This window comes from Gopherus flavomarginatus, chromosome 6 (genome assembly GCF_025201925.1).
Source record: "Gopherus flavomarginatus isolate rGopFla2 chromosome 6, rGopFla2.mat.asm, whole genome shotgun sequence".
Classification (NCBI taxonomy): domain Eukaryota; kingdom Metazoa; phylum Chordata; order Testudines; family Testudinidae; genus Gopherus; species Gopherus flavomarginatus.
Window position 1 is genome coordinate 78490378 of NC_066622.1, and position 15734 is coordinate 78506111.

The following is a 15734-nucleotide window of genomic DNA, read 5'->3' on the forward strand; positions in this document are numbered from 1 at the left end:
TAAAATAACTTGCTAAACCTAACCTTTTTTTCCTGACTGAAGAATAATACATTGCTGACATTTCACAATTCACCAATAAACACAAAGCCGGCAAGAAATGCCTGTCTTTATAAAGCTGCCCTACTGCAATTGGAGAGACACACAAACTCTGTATCACAATGTTTTCTATTTGCATTTTCCAAACATCCATACCAAGAACTGAGTGACCTGTTAAAATCCAAGGGAAAACCCACATACAATGCCAAGCTCAGCAAAACCACGAAAACTATATATATTCTTGTACTATACTTTGGTCACTCCTTCCTGTTCAGTTCTCAGCTCTTCCAATCATAGGTAGGGTTTATGGAGTATTACAAATATTCAAGACAGTGACTGAAGGTAACTGTCCCCAGAGATAGTCTGCAGTAGCCTAAATTTCTTCTCTGCTTCCTGTCACCATGATTTCACCACTAAGTTTTGTTCACTGACTGCCACTGATCCTATACCAGGAGAATCCCTATCTTTTGCATGCAAGAAACTGTGTACCACAATTACTTGACTGGTTAAAGATGCTGCTCCTTGCAGAAATCATTAACATCTCCCTCAGCCAGGTAGTATGGTAATTGTTCTTCAAATTCTCCTCTCCACATATCCAAAGGCTGGACCAGCACTAGTCCTTTACCCCTATACTAAATACTTCAGCTCATCATTCAGGAATTTATGTATCAAAGTTAGCAGAAAATTTAAGTACTGTCAAAACAGGCACTGGTAGACACACTAATTCACCTGAGCTCTCCCCAGCAAGGATTCTACTTCTTTGTTATGTTCTATGGCAGTTTCAAAGGACTGAAGGAAACTGGATACTATTGGATCCACCACTTTCTTATTGGTCTTGTACTTCTCATGGATTATCTTCAATAAGCCACACTTCTTTACAGTACCTACAAGAAGACAATTTTGTTAAAAAAACCCACCAATTCTTGAGCTATTCTTCTAAAAAAAAATTTACAATTTTTTTTAGTGAACATAGCATTAGGGGAAGGTGCTGGCTCTGGTCACCTTTAGATACCAGATGCTTCTGTTCACAGAACAGGAGGAGCAACAGCCGCAGCAATGAAAGTTTCCCCACATTGCCTGTTCAGTGCATCTCAGCTGTGACCTGGACTACTTCTAAGGATGAGAGGGTGGCTCACTCGACATGTCCATTCAACCTCTCCTCAGCAGCGGTATGGGGTTTTTGCAATGTAGATGGTCTTGCACTAGGAAGTGGATCAGAGTGCACCAACTCATTTCACTCATAAGTCATTCAGATAGTAACTTTTGATCATTACTAATCCAGAGTGGCCAGTAACTTAAGTGTGCAGGACACTATAACCATTATCTGCCCTTGAACCAGCTAGTCCTCTCAAATTGTGTTCTCCTATGCTCATTGAAAATGAGCATAAACCGATTTGGGAAATAAAACACAAAAGCATCAACAATAACTGCCAAATCAGTTAGATGCTGCATTAGTTGGAAAAAGTTCAAAGAACAAGAAATCCCCCGAAAAACAAATTTCTACTTCTGACTCATGTGAGCATCTGACCCCAGAAGGAAAAGGACACCATATCGGGGTTCTCAAACTGAGGGGGTCATGAGGTTATTACATGGGGGGGTCACAAGCTGTTAACCTCCACCCCAAACTCCAATTTGCCTCCAGTGTTTATAATGGTGTCAAATATACTTAAAAGTGTGTTTAATTTATTAGGAGGGGTCGCACTGAGAAGCTTGCTGTGTGAAAGCAGTCGCCAGTAAAAAAAAAGTTTGAGAACCACTGAACTATATTAACCTACTTCCCCACCACTTCAATTAACCTCTCCAAACCTTCACAACGCAGATGAGGTTGTTCTTTTCTTTTTAAAATGTTTTTGCATGTCCAGCAGATTGAGATGCTCATTTGATGAGCATTTCATCTTTTCAGAACCTGTTCCTGTGCATGTGTTAAAGGAAATAGATGGTTCTGCAAGATGAATAGCAATATATTGTGTCTCTGGATGACGGAACACAACACAGAGGAATTTAAAAGATTATCTCAAGTTTTTGCAGTGTTTTTTAAGGCCATATCTAGCTTCAAAAACTGTTATGGACTCTACATATTGACTTATATAGGAAACCCCACATATACACAGCTGACCCCAAAACATAGCCTCATGTTTTTGAACTGTTGTAAAAGCATTCATTACAACACACTCAAGGCAAATATTACCTTCTTTTTAGAGGTGGGAAAACAGGCTCTAAAGTATAATTTCAGTGACTGATTTTTACTTGCACAAGGTGTGGGACTTCAATACTGCTAAAATGGGGAACAAGTGATAATATTAAGTCTGACATAGCAGTTTATGCAATAGCTGAAATTGAATGTTTACACTGCTGGAAAGCAAGTATTTTTTGGTTTTTCCAATAGCACAGGGTATTCATTTCTACCCTAGGAAGCTGAGACACACTAGACCTTAAAGAAATAAAATTACATTTTGATTACTACCTTGCTCCCTCCCTTCCCAAGTTATTTCCAAAACAACTTTTAAAAGCCTTGGTTTTAGCAGCTCTTCAGAGAGTTTTGTATCATCTGAAAGCTTGGCTAAGAGATGTAGCTTTTAATTCATGTAAAAAACTCCTCTCTAACCTTAGACAGTCATGAAATATTAGCTTCCAAAAACCATACTGGAACGGAAGTGAAATTTAAAAAAAAAAAAAAAAGATGGTCACAAAAACATGATTTTAATGTTACCAGAAGTGGCAGCTATAAGACATGTTCACAAACATCACGAATGCATTCATGACAAAAAAGATAGATTTAAATGCATGGATTGGAACACACTTATTAAATCTCTGCCTTCCTATGCATTTGTACATTACTAGTACTATCAAGCCCCAGTCCTCTTGAGTGAGACCTTCAGTTATTACCGCAATACAAACAGTGAGGGTTGCTGGACACATTACATTAAAGAGAACTCAAATGCTGACTATTCTAAATCAGATTGTCACTATAAAATTGCAAAGCTGTAACACTATAGTAATATTAACAATACTTAACCGCAATGTTACTCATTTTGTATTAAGAGTAGTCACAAGAGACTTACATTTTTTTCTTAAAAGAAGAAAAAAGAAAAAAATCAAATCACATAAGGTTTTCTACCCAATAACTGACCAATGAATCAAATATCAGTATGATTTGCAAATATTATAACTCCATCTGGAACACTTCTATGCTAAGTATTACTGACTTGTCAAACTCATTACTGCAGGAAACGGTCAACAGCATATTAGGCTTCACAAAGATGACTAAGCACAATTATGAACAACAGGCTCTTTAGTTAGGTCAAAATTAGGACTATCAATCTTCATATTTGCAGGAATAGGATAGTCATCAGGTAGATTCATGCCACTTCTTGTAGCACAGCTTTGAACAATTGTCTAGTACACTCAAGAAGGTTTTTGGGTTTTAGCCTATGTTTAAGTGTCAGCTGTAGGTTAAGATCTAGAAAAAACATCGATGATTGTTGAATGATGAAAAGACAACACAACATTGTGATGCTCTTCACAGGCTGGGCACTAGTGGAAAAAAAAAAAAAGCAGTCATGCTAAATACCAACCACCAACTGCTAGTTTCTACACTCACCATTGAAAGCACCACAATAAGGGCAGGTGTTTTTCTTTCTGCACTTTTCAGAGACTTTCTTTTTTAAACCTCGTTTCTGCAGGTAGGTCAGACCAGGCCTCTTCAGGTAATCCAAAAACTGTTTTCTCTCCTCTGAGGACAACAGGATACGGCAACAGGTCTTGCAGATCATCTAAAACAAACAACTGATTAACCCTTGTTCTTTTGTTAGTGAGAAATAAATATGTAATTAGGGACAAATTATGATGAGGAATACCACAGTTCTTCACACACAGTTATACATGCAGTTTCAGGGGTGAAATGTCACTGCCTTAGTGGGGGAACCCAAGTACAGCACACTGCCCAACAGATGGGAGCAAGTTGGGAAACTCTGGACAACAGAACAAATCTTTGCTCTCTTTAAGAAAAGTTCTGCAGGAAATTAAATGTCCATGCAAAGAGACAACTTAAGTTTATTGGCATCATTTAAGAGACAAACTTTGAATAAAAAATGTACCATAGAATCTCTATGGATAATAATTTCATGCTCTAAGAAGAAGAATATTTGAATATATTACCAACCACCTGACCAGGATAGTGACAGTGACTTTGAAATGATTAGGGAGGCTATAAAAACTAAAAAAACCTCAATAATAATGCGGGATTTCAATTAGCCCCATATTGACTGGGTACAATGTCATGTCAGGACAGGATACTGAGATAAAGTTTCTTGACACCTTAAATGACTGCTTCTTGGAGCAGCTAGTCCTGGAACCCATAAGAGGAGAGGCAATTCTTGACTTAATCCTAAATGGAGCATAGATCCGGTCCAAGAGGTGAACATAGCTGGACTGCTTGGTAGTAGTGAACACAGTATAATAAAATTTAACATCTCTGTGGCAGAGAAAACACCACAGCAGTTGTAGCATTTAATTTCAGAAAGGGGGACTACAAAAATGAAGTTAAACAGAAATTAAAAGGTACGGGGCCAAAAGTGAAATCCCTTCAAGCTGCATGGAAACTTTTTAAAGACACCATAATAGAGGTTCAACTGAAATGTATACCCCAAATTAAAAAACAGGATAAGAGAACGAAAAAAAAATGTGACTGTGGCTAAACAAAGTAAATGAAGCATTGAGAGGAAAAAAGGTATCCTTTAAAAAGTGGAAGTTAAATCCTAATGAGGAAAATAGAAAGGAGCAAAAATTCTGGCAAATGAACTGTAAAAATATAATTAGGAAGGCCAAAAATGAATTTGAAGAACAGCTAGCTAAATTTTAAATAGCAAAAAATTTTTAAAGTACATCAGAAGCAGAAAGCCTGCTAAACAACCATGAGGGCCACTAGACTATTCAGATTGTAAAGGAGCACTCAAGGACGACAAGGCCATTGCAGAGAAAGTAAATGAATTCTTTGCACTGGTCTTCATGGCTGAGGATGTGAGGGAGGTTACCAAACCTGAGCCATTCTTTTTAGGTGACAAATCTGAGGAACTGTCCCAGATTGGGGTGTCATTAGAGGAGGTTTTGGAACAAATGGATACACTAAACGGTAATAGATCCCCAGACCAGATGGTATTCACTCAAGAGTTCTGAAGGAACTCAAATGTGAAATTGCAGAACTATTAACTATAGTCTGTAACCTATCATTTACATCAGCTTCTGTACCAGTGACTGTACAAAGTGTTCTACATAAAATACCATCATCTCTTTCATGGCTCCCAGAGGGATAATCCAAATGGAGTGAAGCCTCAGCTTTTCTGACCTCTCTCTCTCTCTCCTTAGACTGGGTATAAGAATTTCTGTCCCTTCCAATTAAGGAAAATTATTTTACCTGTAAGATGCCTATGACAGCTTTAAAGTACCCAACATGGAAACACGGCAGCTCCAAGTCAATGTAGCCATAATGCCCTAAACAGTCAGCTAGATTCTTCCCACATGTTTCACATGGACGGTCCTTTTCACTGGTACCCTTTGAAGAAATGACACAAAACCATTATAGTTGCAATTACCAAACTGAGAGAACTAAAGAAGCTACCACAGCTGCTCTTAAATCAGTCAACATGCCCGTGGACAATTCTCTGTACACTCGCATGAAAGACTTCTGGATTATTTCAACTCTGAACTCTTGCTCTCAGTCAGCAAGAGCTGGTAATACACTTAAAGCATCATATGCAACATCCAATCTCCACAGCAACAGAGCATCTTGCACTGCTCCTGCTCATTCAGCCCAATTCATCTGGAAAGACTATTACAGTGACATGGTACTAACTGTATGTCCACAGTACAGCTGATGTGATTTGCAGCTTGTGCAGCTATATCAACACTAGCTTTAATGTGGCTAGGTTGCTAACAGCAGCAAGGATATATCAGCGTGGATTTCAGTGCAGGATGCACAACCCCACCTGATCCCCCTGAGTACATACTTGCACTGACAGCACATGCTGAAACCCATGCTGCTGTCTATACAACCAGCAAATCACACTCTGGGTATGTCTGCCGTGTACCTCAGGGAGTGTGGCTATTTTGTGGTCATATGAAAAGCATGAGGAGGAATGTGTGTCCAGCCTCAAAAGTGAGTCTGCCTGATCTGTACAACAGTGTGAAATGTTTGATGCACAAGTCACATTCCAAGTGAAAAGGTGCTTGTATCACAAGACACCATTGCAACTGGCAATTTCAGCAGAAGAGCCAAGGAGACATAACCACCTTATTTCTCTTCAGCTCATGTAGTTTAAGTGGAACCTTGCACAGGCACACCGGTTCTGTGGCTGTACAGAGGAATTCAATTTTCATTTCAGCATTGTTCATAAACGTTTAAAATATTTCCACACTAAAAAACCAAACAAAACCAACCAAGAAATACCAATGATCCTTACCATACGATGGTCCAGTACTCCATACTGCAGTGGAGAGTGGTGGTTGTCCTGGCTGTACAAGTTCTTACTAACCACCTGAATGTGAGCCTGTTGGCGCATCTCTTCTGGAGATTTCATGCCAAAGCAGATGTGGCTTCTAGAACATGAAAAATTACAAAACTTGATTTTAAAAAGATATACCAGAAGCTAATTTGAGTTAAAATAAAGACAAAGCAAAACTATACTTCCATCTCTGGGAAAAGAACATGAGTCTGTGTATTAGATTTTTGTTTTACAGCTAATAGTTATTTAAGGATCATCAACAGACTACAGAGCAGTGGTCCCTAAACTGTGAGTTACCCATAGGATCATTCAGGGGGTCATGACAGAGCCCAGGACCAGCCTTCACAGGTGGCAGGGAAGGAGCACCACCCAACCCCACTCTGCCCCCATGTTAATCAACCAGTGTTTGGTTTCTTTTCTAACTAAACCAGCCCACCTATACAGAATCATAGAATATCAGGGTTGGAAGGGACCTCTGGAGATCATCTTATCCAGGGGTCGGCATCTTTTCAGATTATTCACTCTAATTTAAGGTTTCATGTACCAGTAATACATTTATTACACAATACACAAGCCTTCAATTATTCACTCTAATTTAAGGTTTCATGTACCAGTAATACATTTAAATGTTTTTAGAAGGTCTCTTTCTATAAGTCTATAATATATAACTGAATTATTGTTGTATATAAAGTAAACAAGGTTTTAAAAATGTTTATGAAGCTTCATTTAAAATTAAATTAAAACACAGAGCCCCCCAGACCGACAGCCAGGACCAGGGCAATGAGAGTGCCACTGAAAATCAGATGGCATGCTGCCTTTGGCATACGTGCCATAGGCTGCCTACCCTTGATCAAGTCCAACCCCCTGCTCAAAGCAGGACCAATCCCCAGGCAGATTTTTGCCCTGGATCCCTAAATGGCCCCCTCAAGGATTGAACTCACAACTCTAGGTTTAGCAGGCCAACGCTCAAACCACCAGAATACGTACAAATACATTATATAAAATAATTTAGAAACCACTGTGGCCAACAAGACCCAAAGGCTCAGAAGAGCTGATTCTGACTTTCATTAAGCTGATCCCAATGTCAGACTAGAAACATGTACCAATGCACCAACACTGTTACGTACCTGATATGATCAGCTTTTTTTTTTGTTTAAATACCGATTTAAAACACAAAAGTTAACCAGATAAACCAGCCCCACCATGGAGCCCTGGCTAGTTGCGATTATGCATTAATGTTGCTGTAATTCTTAAGCACTAGCATATGCACTTGGAGCACAAAGACAGGTGCTCTTTAGAGAGGGCACAAACATAAATCAGTATTTGCAGGTGGTCACCCAAACACTCCCTCCATCCTTGGGGCTGAATCCCTCCATCCAGCGGCACAGGGCCCCCCCTTCGACCTGGGTCTGACCCCTCCCCCCGCCGTCCCGAGTCGGCGCCCCCCAGCCCCCGCCTCTCACATTTTCTTGGCCACGTCGGTCTCCCTGAACTGCTCCTTCACCATGATGGCGGCGGCGGGGCGCGGGAACTGCCCGCACGGAGGGGAGGCGGGGGGGTGAGGGTGGGAGAGAAGGGAGCCGGAGCCGGAGCCGGAGCCGCGCGCACTCCCCCTCCACTGCAGAGCTCGCGGCACCGACCGCTCAGCGCCCTCCTTCTCCTCGCCCCGCCCACCGCCAACAAGGAGAGGCACCGCCCGAGCTGCGCGGGGAGCTGAGGAACAGCGCACAGCGAGTTGCAACGCTGCGGACGCTCCCTGCAGCGACACCTGCTGGCTACAAGGGGCAGGCCCGCTCAGGCTGCTCAGGGCTGGATCGGATGGGATCAACTATTGTAGACCCCGAAACAGTGATTTCCCTTCCCCCGAATTTCCCCAGCATCCCCCTTCAGTTTTGTGACCTAGTTACATTTCAATTTAGTGACTGTTTGGAAATTGAATTGAAATTGAAACATTAATACACACTTTAAAAGCATATACAGTATATGATAAAATACGTGTATCTGAAAAAGTAAATAGATTTGAAAAGCATGAACATAGACTAGCTTCCTTATACAGCTGTTGTTTTTTATGACAGTGTCAGTGCATTCATTTCGGTGATGGGCAGCCTAATAATTTCAAATGATGATTTGTAAGCAAAGTCTAAATGAGCTCTCCCTGACAGCTAGGGATGAGCTGTGGCTGGGGGGGAAAGGTTTCAGGACCAGATTGTATTTACAGTCACACCTAATCTTCCTAGGTATCCAGCAAACAAAACTCTGTTGCCCAAGTGATAGATTTTGGCTGGGGTTGGGTTACAAATCACTTGAATGCGGGGGTTGGGGAGAATGAAATGTTGTTGTTGTTATTGTGTGAGTAAAGGGCAGTAGTACTGTACTTAGCCTGTGCTGATTGAGGGCATCAGAAGAAAGGGTGGGGACCTGCCCTCTCCACTGTTTAAAGACAGAGCTGATTAGGCTCTATAGATAGTCTTTTGTTCTGTTAAGTGAGCCTGAAGCTGAAATCCATGGTAAAAGCATGTCTAAGTGCTTAACCCTGCTGTGGGGGCAGCGAGGTTCCCCCACTGAGAGCTCAGCTGAAATCACTGAGAGCTGGGTGGAACCTCAAGAGACCAACTCATAGAAGTCACAGTGGCAACAGAAGGTGACTGTGCAGGGCTATTGTCAACAGAGTGGCAAAGTGAACGGTGACACAACAAACAGCAGTGGCTAGAGTGAACAGTGAGCAGCTGGAGGTATGAGCAAGGTGTCTTCTTGCCCCCCACCTGGGAGGTCTATTCACATGAAAGCACCTCTGAACTCTAAGTCTGCACTGACCAAGGACAACACTGGTGAGTGGGGTGTGGTGGAGGCAAAAGTGAGGAGCACGTTAAATAAGCATTTGTTTGTTGGACTATATTTTAGTGACTTTGCTCCAGAATGCTAGATTTGTGACTGTGAATGGAAGCTTATATAACTATGTTTCCTAGTAGACCAAGATTTTAAAAATGCATTATTTGCCAAGGTTGTTATCTCACATCATTGCTATCTTGAGAGGTCATTATGTTGGAGAGTTTCTGTGCTAAATATTTTTATTATAATTTTTTACATAAGAATAGTCATACTGGGTCAGACCAATGGTTCATATAGCCCAGTATCCTGTTTTCTGACAATGGTCAAGGCCAGGTGCTTCAGAGGGAATGAACAGACCAGGTAATCAATCATCAAGTGATCCATCCCCTGTTGCGCATTCCCAGCTTCTGGCAAACAGGCTAGGGAAACTCAGAGCATAGTGTTGAATCCCTCCCCATCCTGGCTAATAGCCACTGATGGACCTATTCTCCAGGAATTTATCTAGTGTTTTTTAATCCTATTATAGTTTTGGTCTTCACAGCATCCCCTGACAAAGAGTTCCACGAGTTGACTTTGTTGTGTGAAGAAATACTTCCTTTTGTTTTGTTTTTTTTAAACCTGCTGCCTATTAATTTCATTGGGTGATTGCTAGTTTTTGTGTTATGTGAAGGATTAAATAACATTTCCTTATTCACTTTCTTCACACCAGTCAAGATTTTATAGCCCTCTATCATATCCCCTCTTAGTCATCTCTTTTCTAAGCTGAAAATTCCCAGTCACTTTAATCTCTCCTCCCATTTCAGACCCCTAATCATTTTAGTTGCCCATCTCTGTACCTTTTCCAATTCCAATATATCTTTTTTGGGATGGGGTGACCAGATCTACACACAGAATTCAAGGTGTGCATGTACCATGGATTTATATAGAGGCAATAGATATTTTTCATCTTATCTATCCCTTTCTTAATGATTCCCAACATTCTGTTTGCTTTTTTGACTGCCGCTGCACATTGTGGATAATTCTCTGAAAACATCCACTCAATGATACCAAGATCTCTTTCTTGAGTGTTTAACAGTTAATTCAGGCTCTATCATTTTGTATGTACAGTTGAGATTGTTTTCCAATGTGCATTACTTTGCATTTATCAACATTGAATTTCATCTGCCATTTTGTTGCCCAGTCACCCAGTTTTGTGAGATCCCTTTGTAGCTCTTCGCAGTCTGCATGGGACTTACCTATCTTGAGTAGTTTTGTATCATCTGCAAATTTTGCCATTTCACTGTTTACCCATTTTTCCAGATCATTTATGAACCTGTTGAACAGTAATGGTCCCAGTACTGACCCCTAGGGATACCACTATTTATTTCTCTCCATTCTGAAAACTGATAACTTATTCATACCCTTTGCTTCCCATCTTTTAACCAGTCACTGATCCATGACAGGACTTCCCTCTTATACCCTGATGGCTTACTTTTCAAAAGTCAATTTAAATTAAATACAATTTTTAAAAATTATATATATATATATTTTTAGAAATCTAGACCTGTAATGTGTTTTGGTGTAACTTGCTTCAGCCTTATGTTAAATTTGCATTATCCTAACAAAACATTCACTTTATTCATATCTCTTTTATATGTTACAGGTCACAGTGAAAATGAAAGTAAAAAAACAATACATTTTTTCCACTCAAAGGCATCAAAAACTAACCAAGATGAAGAACACATCAAGAACCAAGAATATATCAACATGTCATCTGAAGTGGTATATCTACAGCTACCTACTGAAGAAACAGTGTCTCCAAAAGCTAAAGACAGTTCCCTATGTCTGTGGGTCAAAATGTTCCCATTTATTGAAGTTACAAAAGATGGCTACTAATGCACCTCTTGCAAAAAAGCTTAAGAAAAGGAACACTTCCCAATGCTATAATTTGTAAAAGTGGAGGAGTTTGGTTTGTGAAACCGATCAGCAAAGCCAATGCTGACAAACTACCTGAAAAGGCTGCAAAACACCAGGCCTCTGGAGTGCATCAACATGCAGAAAGCCTTATAAACCCACTTTCAAAGCCAATTGCAGAAGTGCTTAATGAGGCTGTTAAGAATGCTGGAGACACAACACAGTTCATGCGAACAAAGATGGCTGTGGCATCCTACTTTCTATTTAAGCAAGAGATATCACACACTACAAACTGGAGACCAATGATAAGTGCATTGTCACTTGTTCATCCTAAAGTTGAACACTGGTTCTGAACAAGACCAGCAAATGCTCGCTATGTTTCTGCAAGAAACTCAAGTGACTGGCTAGAAGCATGCCGTGCAACAGTGAAAGACTCAACAGTTGAAAAAGTGAAGAACTCGCACCACGTTCAAAAAATTTGCATACATGGCTGATGAATGCACCGATGCAAATGGGCATCAAGTATTAAGTCATTGTGTACATTATCCTGAAGTCAGGAGTAGGCCAGTAGATGCATTTCTAGATGTTCGAGTTATAGAAGACACATCGGCTGCATCTGTGACAACCCACATCTTAGAGTTAAATGCTTGTCAATTGGACCCCAAACAGATGGCTGCTTGTGCATTTGATGGAGGTGCAAACTTCTCTGGAAGATAAGGTGGAGTACAAATTTGCTCAGAGAAAAGTGTAACCCTAATCTCTCCTATACACACTGCAGAGGCCATATACTCCAACTAGCGCTAGTACAAGCTGCAGACTCTTCAAAAGACATTTAAAAAGCTATAAATTTAATGTCTTCTTCATATTCTTTTTTCAGCAAGAGTCCAAAAAGACTGAATATCTTGGAAAATATAGAAGATACACTGGGACTGAAGTTTAAATTTTTCCAACCTGGGAAAATCCTCTGGCTTTCTCAGGAGTGATCCTTGGCTGTTGTCTTAATTACTCCAGCCTTTTATTACTGACTTTGAAAAGTATCTACCAAGATGGGACAGATCCAAGTAGTGAGGCTGGTGAATTACTTTTGCTACTACATTCAGAGAAGACTATTGCCATTCTCTCTCTTGTAAGGCTACTGTTGAAACCACTTGGGTCATTAAATAATACCATCCAGGCATCTGCTACAACAGTAGTAGATCTTGGTCCAGCAATAGAAGTTACATTTGGATCAGAGAACTATCCATTGAAAAAAGTACTGGAAGAAGTAGAGACTTCAATCCAGAAGTTGACTAATGGAGGTGTTAGGGGGCTTATTCCTTCACCCTCCTACTTCCCTGGTCCTTCTCACATGAACAGAGAGCAACAATACCTGAAGTCCAAAGGCACAAACAATTCGATGGTTATTGGGGTGAACTTCCAGCAAGCATGATTCCAGTTTCCTTCCTCAGTGTTCCCCTTCCCAGCTCTGACACCACAGAGCCTTGCCTGTGTCCCTGTTTCTTTTCCCATTTCCCCCTTTAGCAAAACATGATTCCAATTCCCTCATTCCCAGTTGCTGTTCCTATTTCCCCCCACCCCTTCCTGATTGATTGCAGACTGTATAGTAAAACCTGAGTTTTGCTTAGCTATTCTTTAACCAATCATTTTACTGAAATTTAACTAACCAATCCTAACATATTGTAACATGGTTATTTAACCAATTATACCCCCCATCTTAATTGGTTTACACCCAACAAAATTAATTATACAGCAGACAGAAACAATTACAGAACCAGACAGAGACCATACAAATAAACATACAAAACAATACAGAAGTGAGGATTTCACAACTACATCTATACAGACAAGGGTTTTCCAGCTGTGTCTATTGATAAGTGAGTTCTTGCCAGACAGGATGCTATTAAACTTAGTTTTCTTTTACATCTTCTAGGCTCTTCTCTTTCTCTGGAGGTGACAGGAATATCAGGACAGGATTGTATTTCTAATAGCCCACTAGCACCTTATTTCAATGTGACTAGTTTGGAATGTGAGGATGTGACCATACACTTCCCAGCTTATGGCTGCCTAACTACATCTTAGCTGAAGGCCTTAGCCCGGGGGGCAACCTATGGCATGGGTACCGAATGTGGCACGCAAGCTGATTTTCAGTGGCACTCACACTGCCTGGGTCCTGGCCACGAGGCCAGGGGGCTCTGCATTTTAATTTAATTTTAAATTAAGCTTCTTAAACATTCTGAAACCTTATTTACTCTACATACAACAATATTTTCGTTATATAGCATAGACTTATAGAAAAAGACCTTCTAAAAAGATTAAAATGTATTATTGGCACGCGAAACCTTAAATTAGAGTGAAGAAATGAAGACTCGGCACACCGCTTCTGAAAGGTTGCCGACCCCTGCCTTAGCCTGTCACAGTAAGAGAAGGCCATTACACAGACAGTGATCTTTTATCCTTTCTTTTATACTTCCATAACTAGCTAAGTGATAAAAATACACCTAAAAGAATACACCTAAATATACCTCAAGTATAGGCCTTTGCAGACAGGCCTGAATATCTGTATCCTAACACGAGGCATTTATATTGAATCCTTAAGTGAAGAAGAAAAGAAGTGTTTAAGACAACTGAAAAAGTACATAGACTTAAATCTACAACAGCGAATTCTAGATTCTACTCAACCTCTACATAGCTTTTACAGATGCCTGTCCTTTAAAACACTAACAGTTGAGTGGAATGAGGCACTACCAGCAATGAGGCTCCATGTGATCAGGACAGAATAGAGAATTTGAACACAGAGTGGAATATCATACGATGAATGAAGATTTTACTTCAACTTCTTTATCATCACTAATGGCTCGACCCAATCTTTGTGTTTGGTTTCCTGGGATGAAAGAAGTAGGAATTATCTCTTGCTACTCCCAGTCACAATAGCTACAGCTGAGTGTTCTTTTTCATCATTGAATAGAATTTTGTGTTCTGAAAGAAGTCGCCTTCTGCCTGGTCATGCTAATGAGCAGATCAATTGAAGGAATGGAAGTACCGGACACAGGAGAAGCCACCAAAGATGAACGCATTGCATTCAAGCAGTGCACAACTCTGTTAATAAACAACTCTAACATGAAACCAAGAAGGATTAGACGTACTGCGGCATAGAAGGCTTGAGTAGCCAACTTTAATTTGTGTGATGATTTAAAAACATGAGTTAAATCTAATAAAATGGTCATGATACAGTTTTCAGTTTTTACTATGGTGTCATACAGCCAGCCTTCACCCTCACAGTCTCATCCCTTATCGGCCCTGACACCTTCCCCCCCATAAATTCGAACACCCATCCCTCCCCAGTTTAAATTCTTGGGGAAACCACTGCCCCGAAACAATCCCTTCACCTCACCTCAATCCCTAGTGCAGCCATAGGAAAGCCTACAGCACTCCCCCAGTGCATGCCCCAGAATAATCCCCAATGGCCCCCTACTGCATTCCCCAGGATAATCTCCAACACCCCCAGTGCTTCCCCGATAGCCCCTGTATGTCCTGCTAGTACAGCCCGCAGAATGATCCACAACATTGTCACTCTAGTGAAGCTCCCCAGAATAACCTTCATCACCCACCTCCAGTGCACTCTGTCCAAATAACTTCTTTACCATATCTACTTTGTACAGTCTCTCAAAATTCCTCTCTCCCCCACAACTCACATACTTCTTAGTTGCTCTGAAAAGGTCTAATCAATAGTGTTTAAAATGCCACTAGCATCCAATGGTACACCTACATAATTTATATGTAATGGTTAAGGCTAAGATTTTGTCACGCATGTTTTTAGTAAAAGTTACAGACCAATCATGGGCAATAAAGAATAACTCACAGAAGCCTGTGACCTGTCCATGACTTTTACTAAAATATGCGTGACAAAAGAGGGAACTGCGGGAAAACCCCTCTCCCTGTGGCAGCTCTGCGCTCAGGGGCCCCACTGCCTCTGGTTGTGGGGGTATCCTGTAGCTCCTGGCTGCTACCGGTAGCAGGAGAACTCTGCAGCTCACAGCCATTTTGGGCTGAAGTCACAGAGGTCTCTGGAAGTCATGGATTCTGTGACTTCCGTGATCTGTGACAAAATCATAACCTTAGTAATGATGGGATATTTTAAAAAGCTTACCCTCGTTTCATCATCATGTTCTTATTACACCTCTGGTGTTTAGAGCAGTGATGAAGCTCTTCCACTCCTGTCTGTTTCTGACAAGTCTTTTCAGGGTTCCCCAGCTGTGCCCCATGGTGTTCAGCTTGGCTTCCACAACTCTTCAACATGTTGTTTTCGGGCAGCCTCATTTTCACTTGCCTTCAGGTGTCTATCTTATTGCTACTCTGATGATGGAATCAGTTTCCATCCAAAGCACATGACAGATCCATCTCCAACACCTCCTGGCAATGATGGTGCTCATATTCCCTTTTCTGCACTGTGTCAATAGATCTTGGTTTGAGATTGTT

At 40.8% G+C, this 15734-nt stretch overlaps 1 protein-coding gene across 3 annotated transcripts in view; it reads right to left on the reverse strand.

Moving 5' to 3' along the window:
* POLR3A (RNA polymerase III subunit A) overlaps window positions 1–15734 on the reverse strand; it is a 1141582-nt gene that overhangs the window by 47277 nt on the left and 1078571 nt on the right. For 2 of the 3 annotated variants that reach the window (XM_050959980.1, XM_050959978.1), the window contains exons 1-5: window positions 8000–8133; window positions 6495–6630; window positions 5450–5587; window positions 3638–3809; window positions 766–920 (exon numbers count right to left, since the gene is read on the reverse strand). In XM_050959980.1, coding sequence (XP_050815937.1) covers window positions 766–920; window positions 3638–3809; window positions 5450–5587; window positions 6495–6630; window positions 8000–8043 — 645 coding nt within the window. In that variant the 5' untranslated portion in view covers window positions 8044–8133. Of the gene's footprint in view, window positions 1–765; window positions 921–3637; window positions 3810–5449; window positions 5588–6494; window positions 6631–7999; window positions 8134–15734 lie in introns of those variants that run through there. The other variant, XM_050959979.1, reaches the window with a different exon arrangement.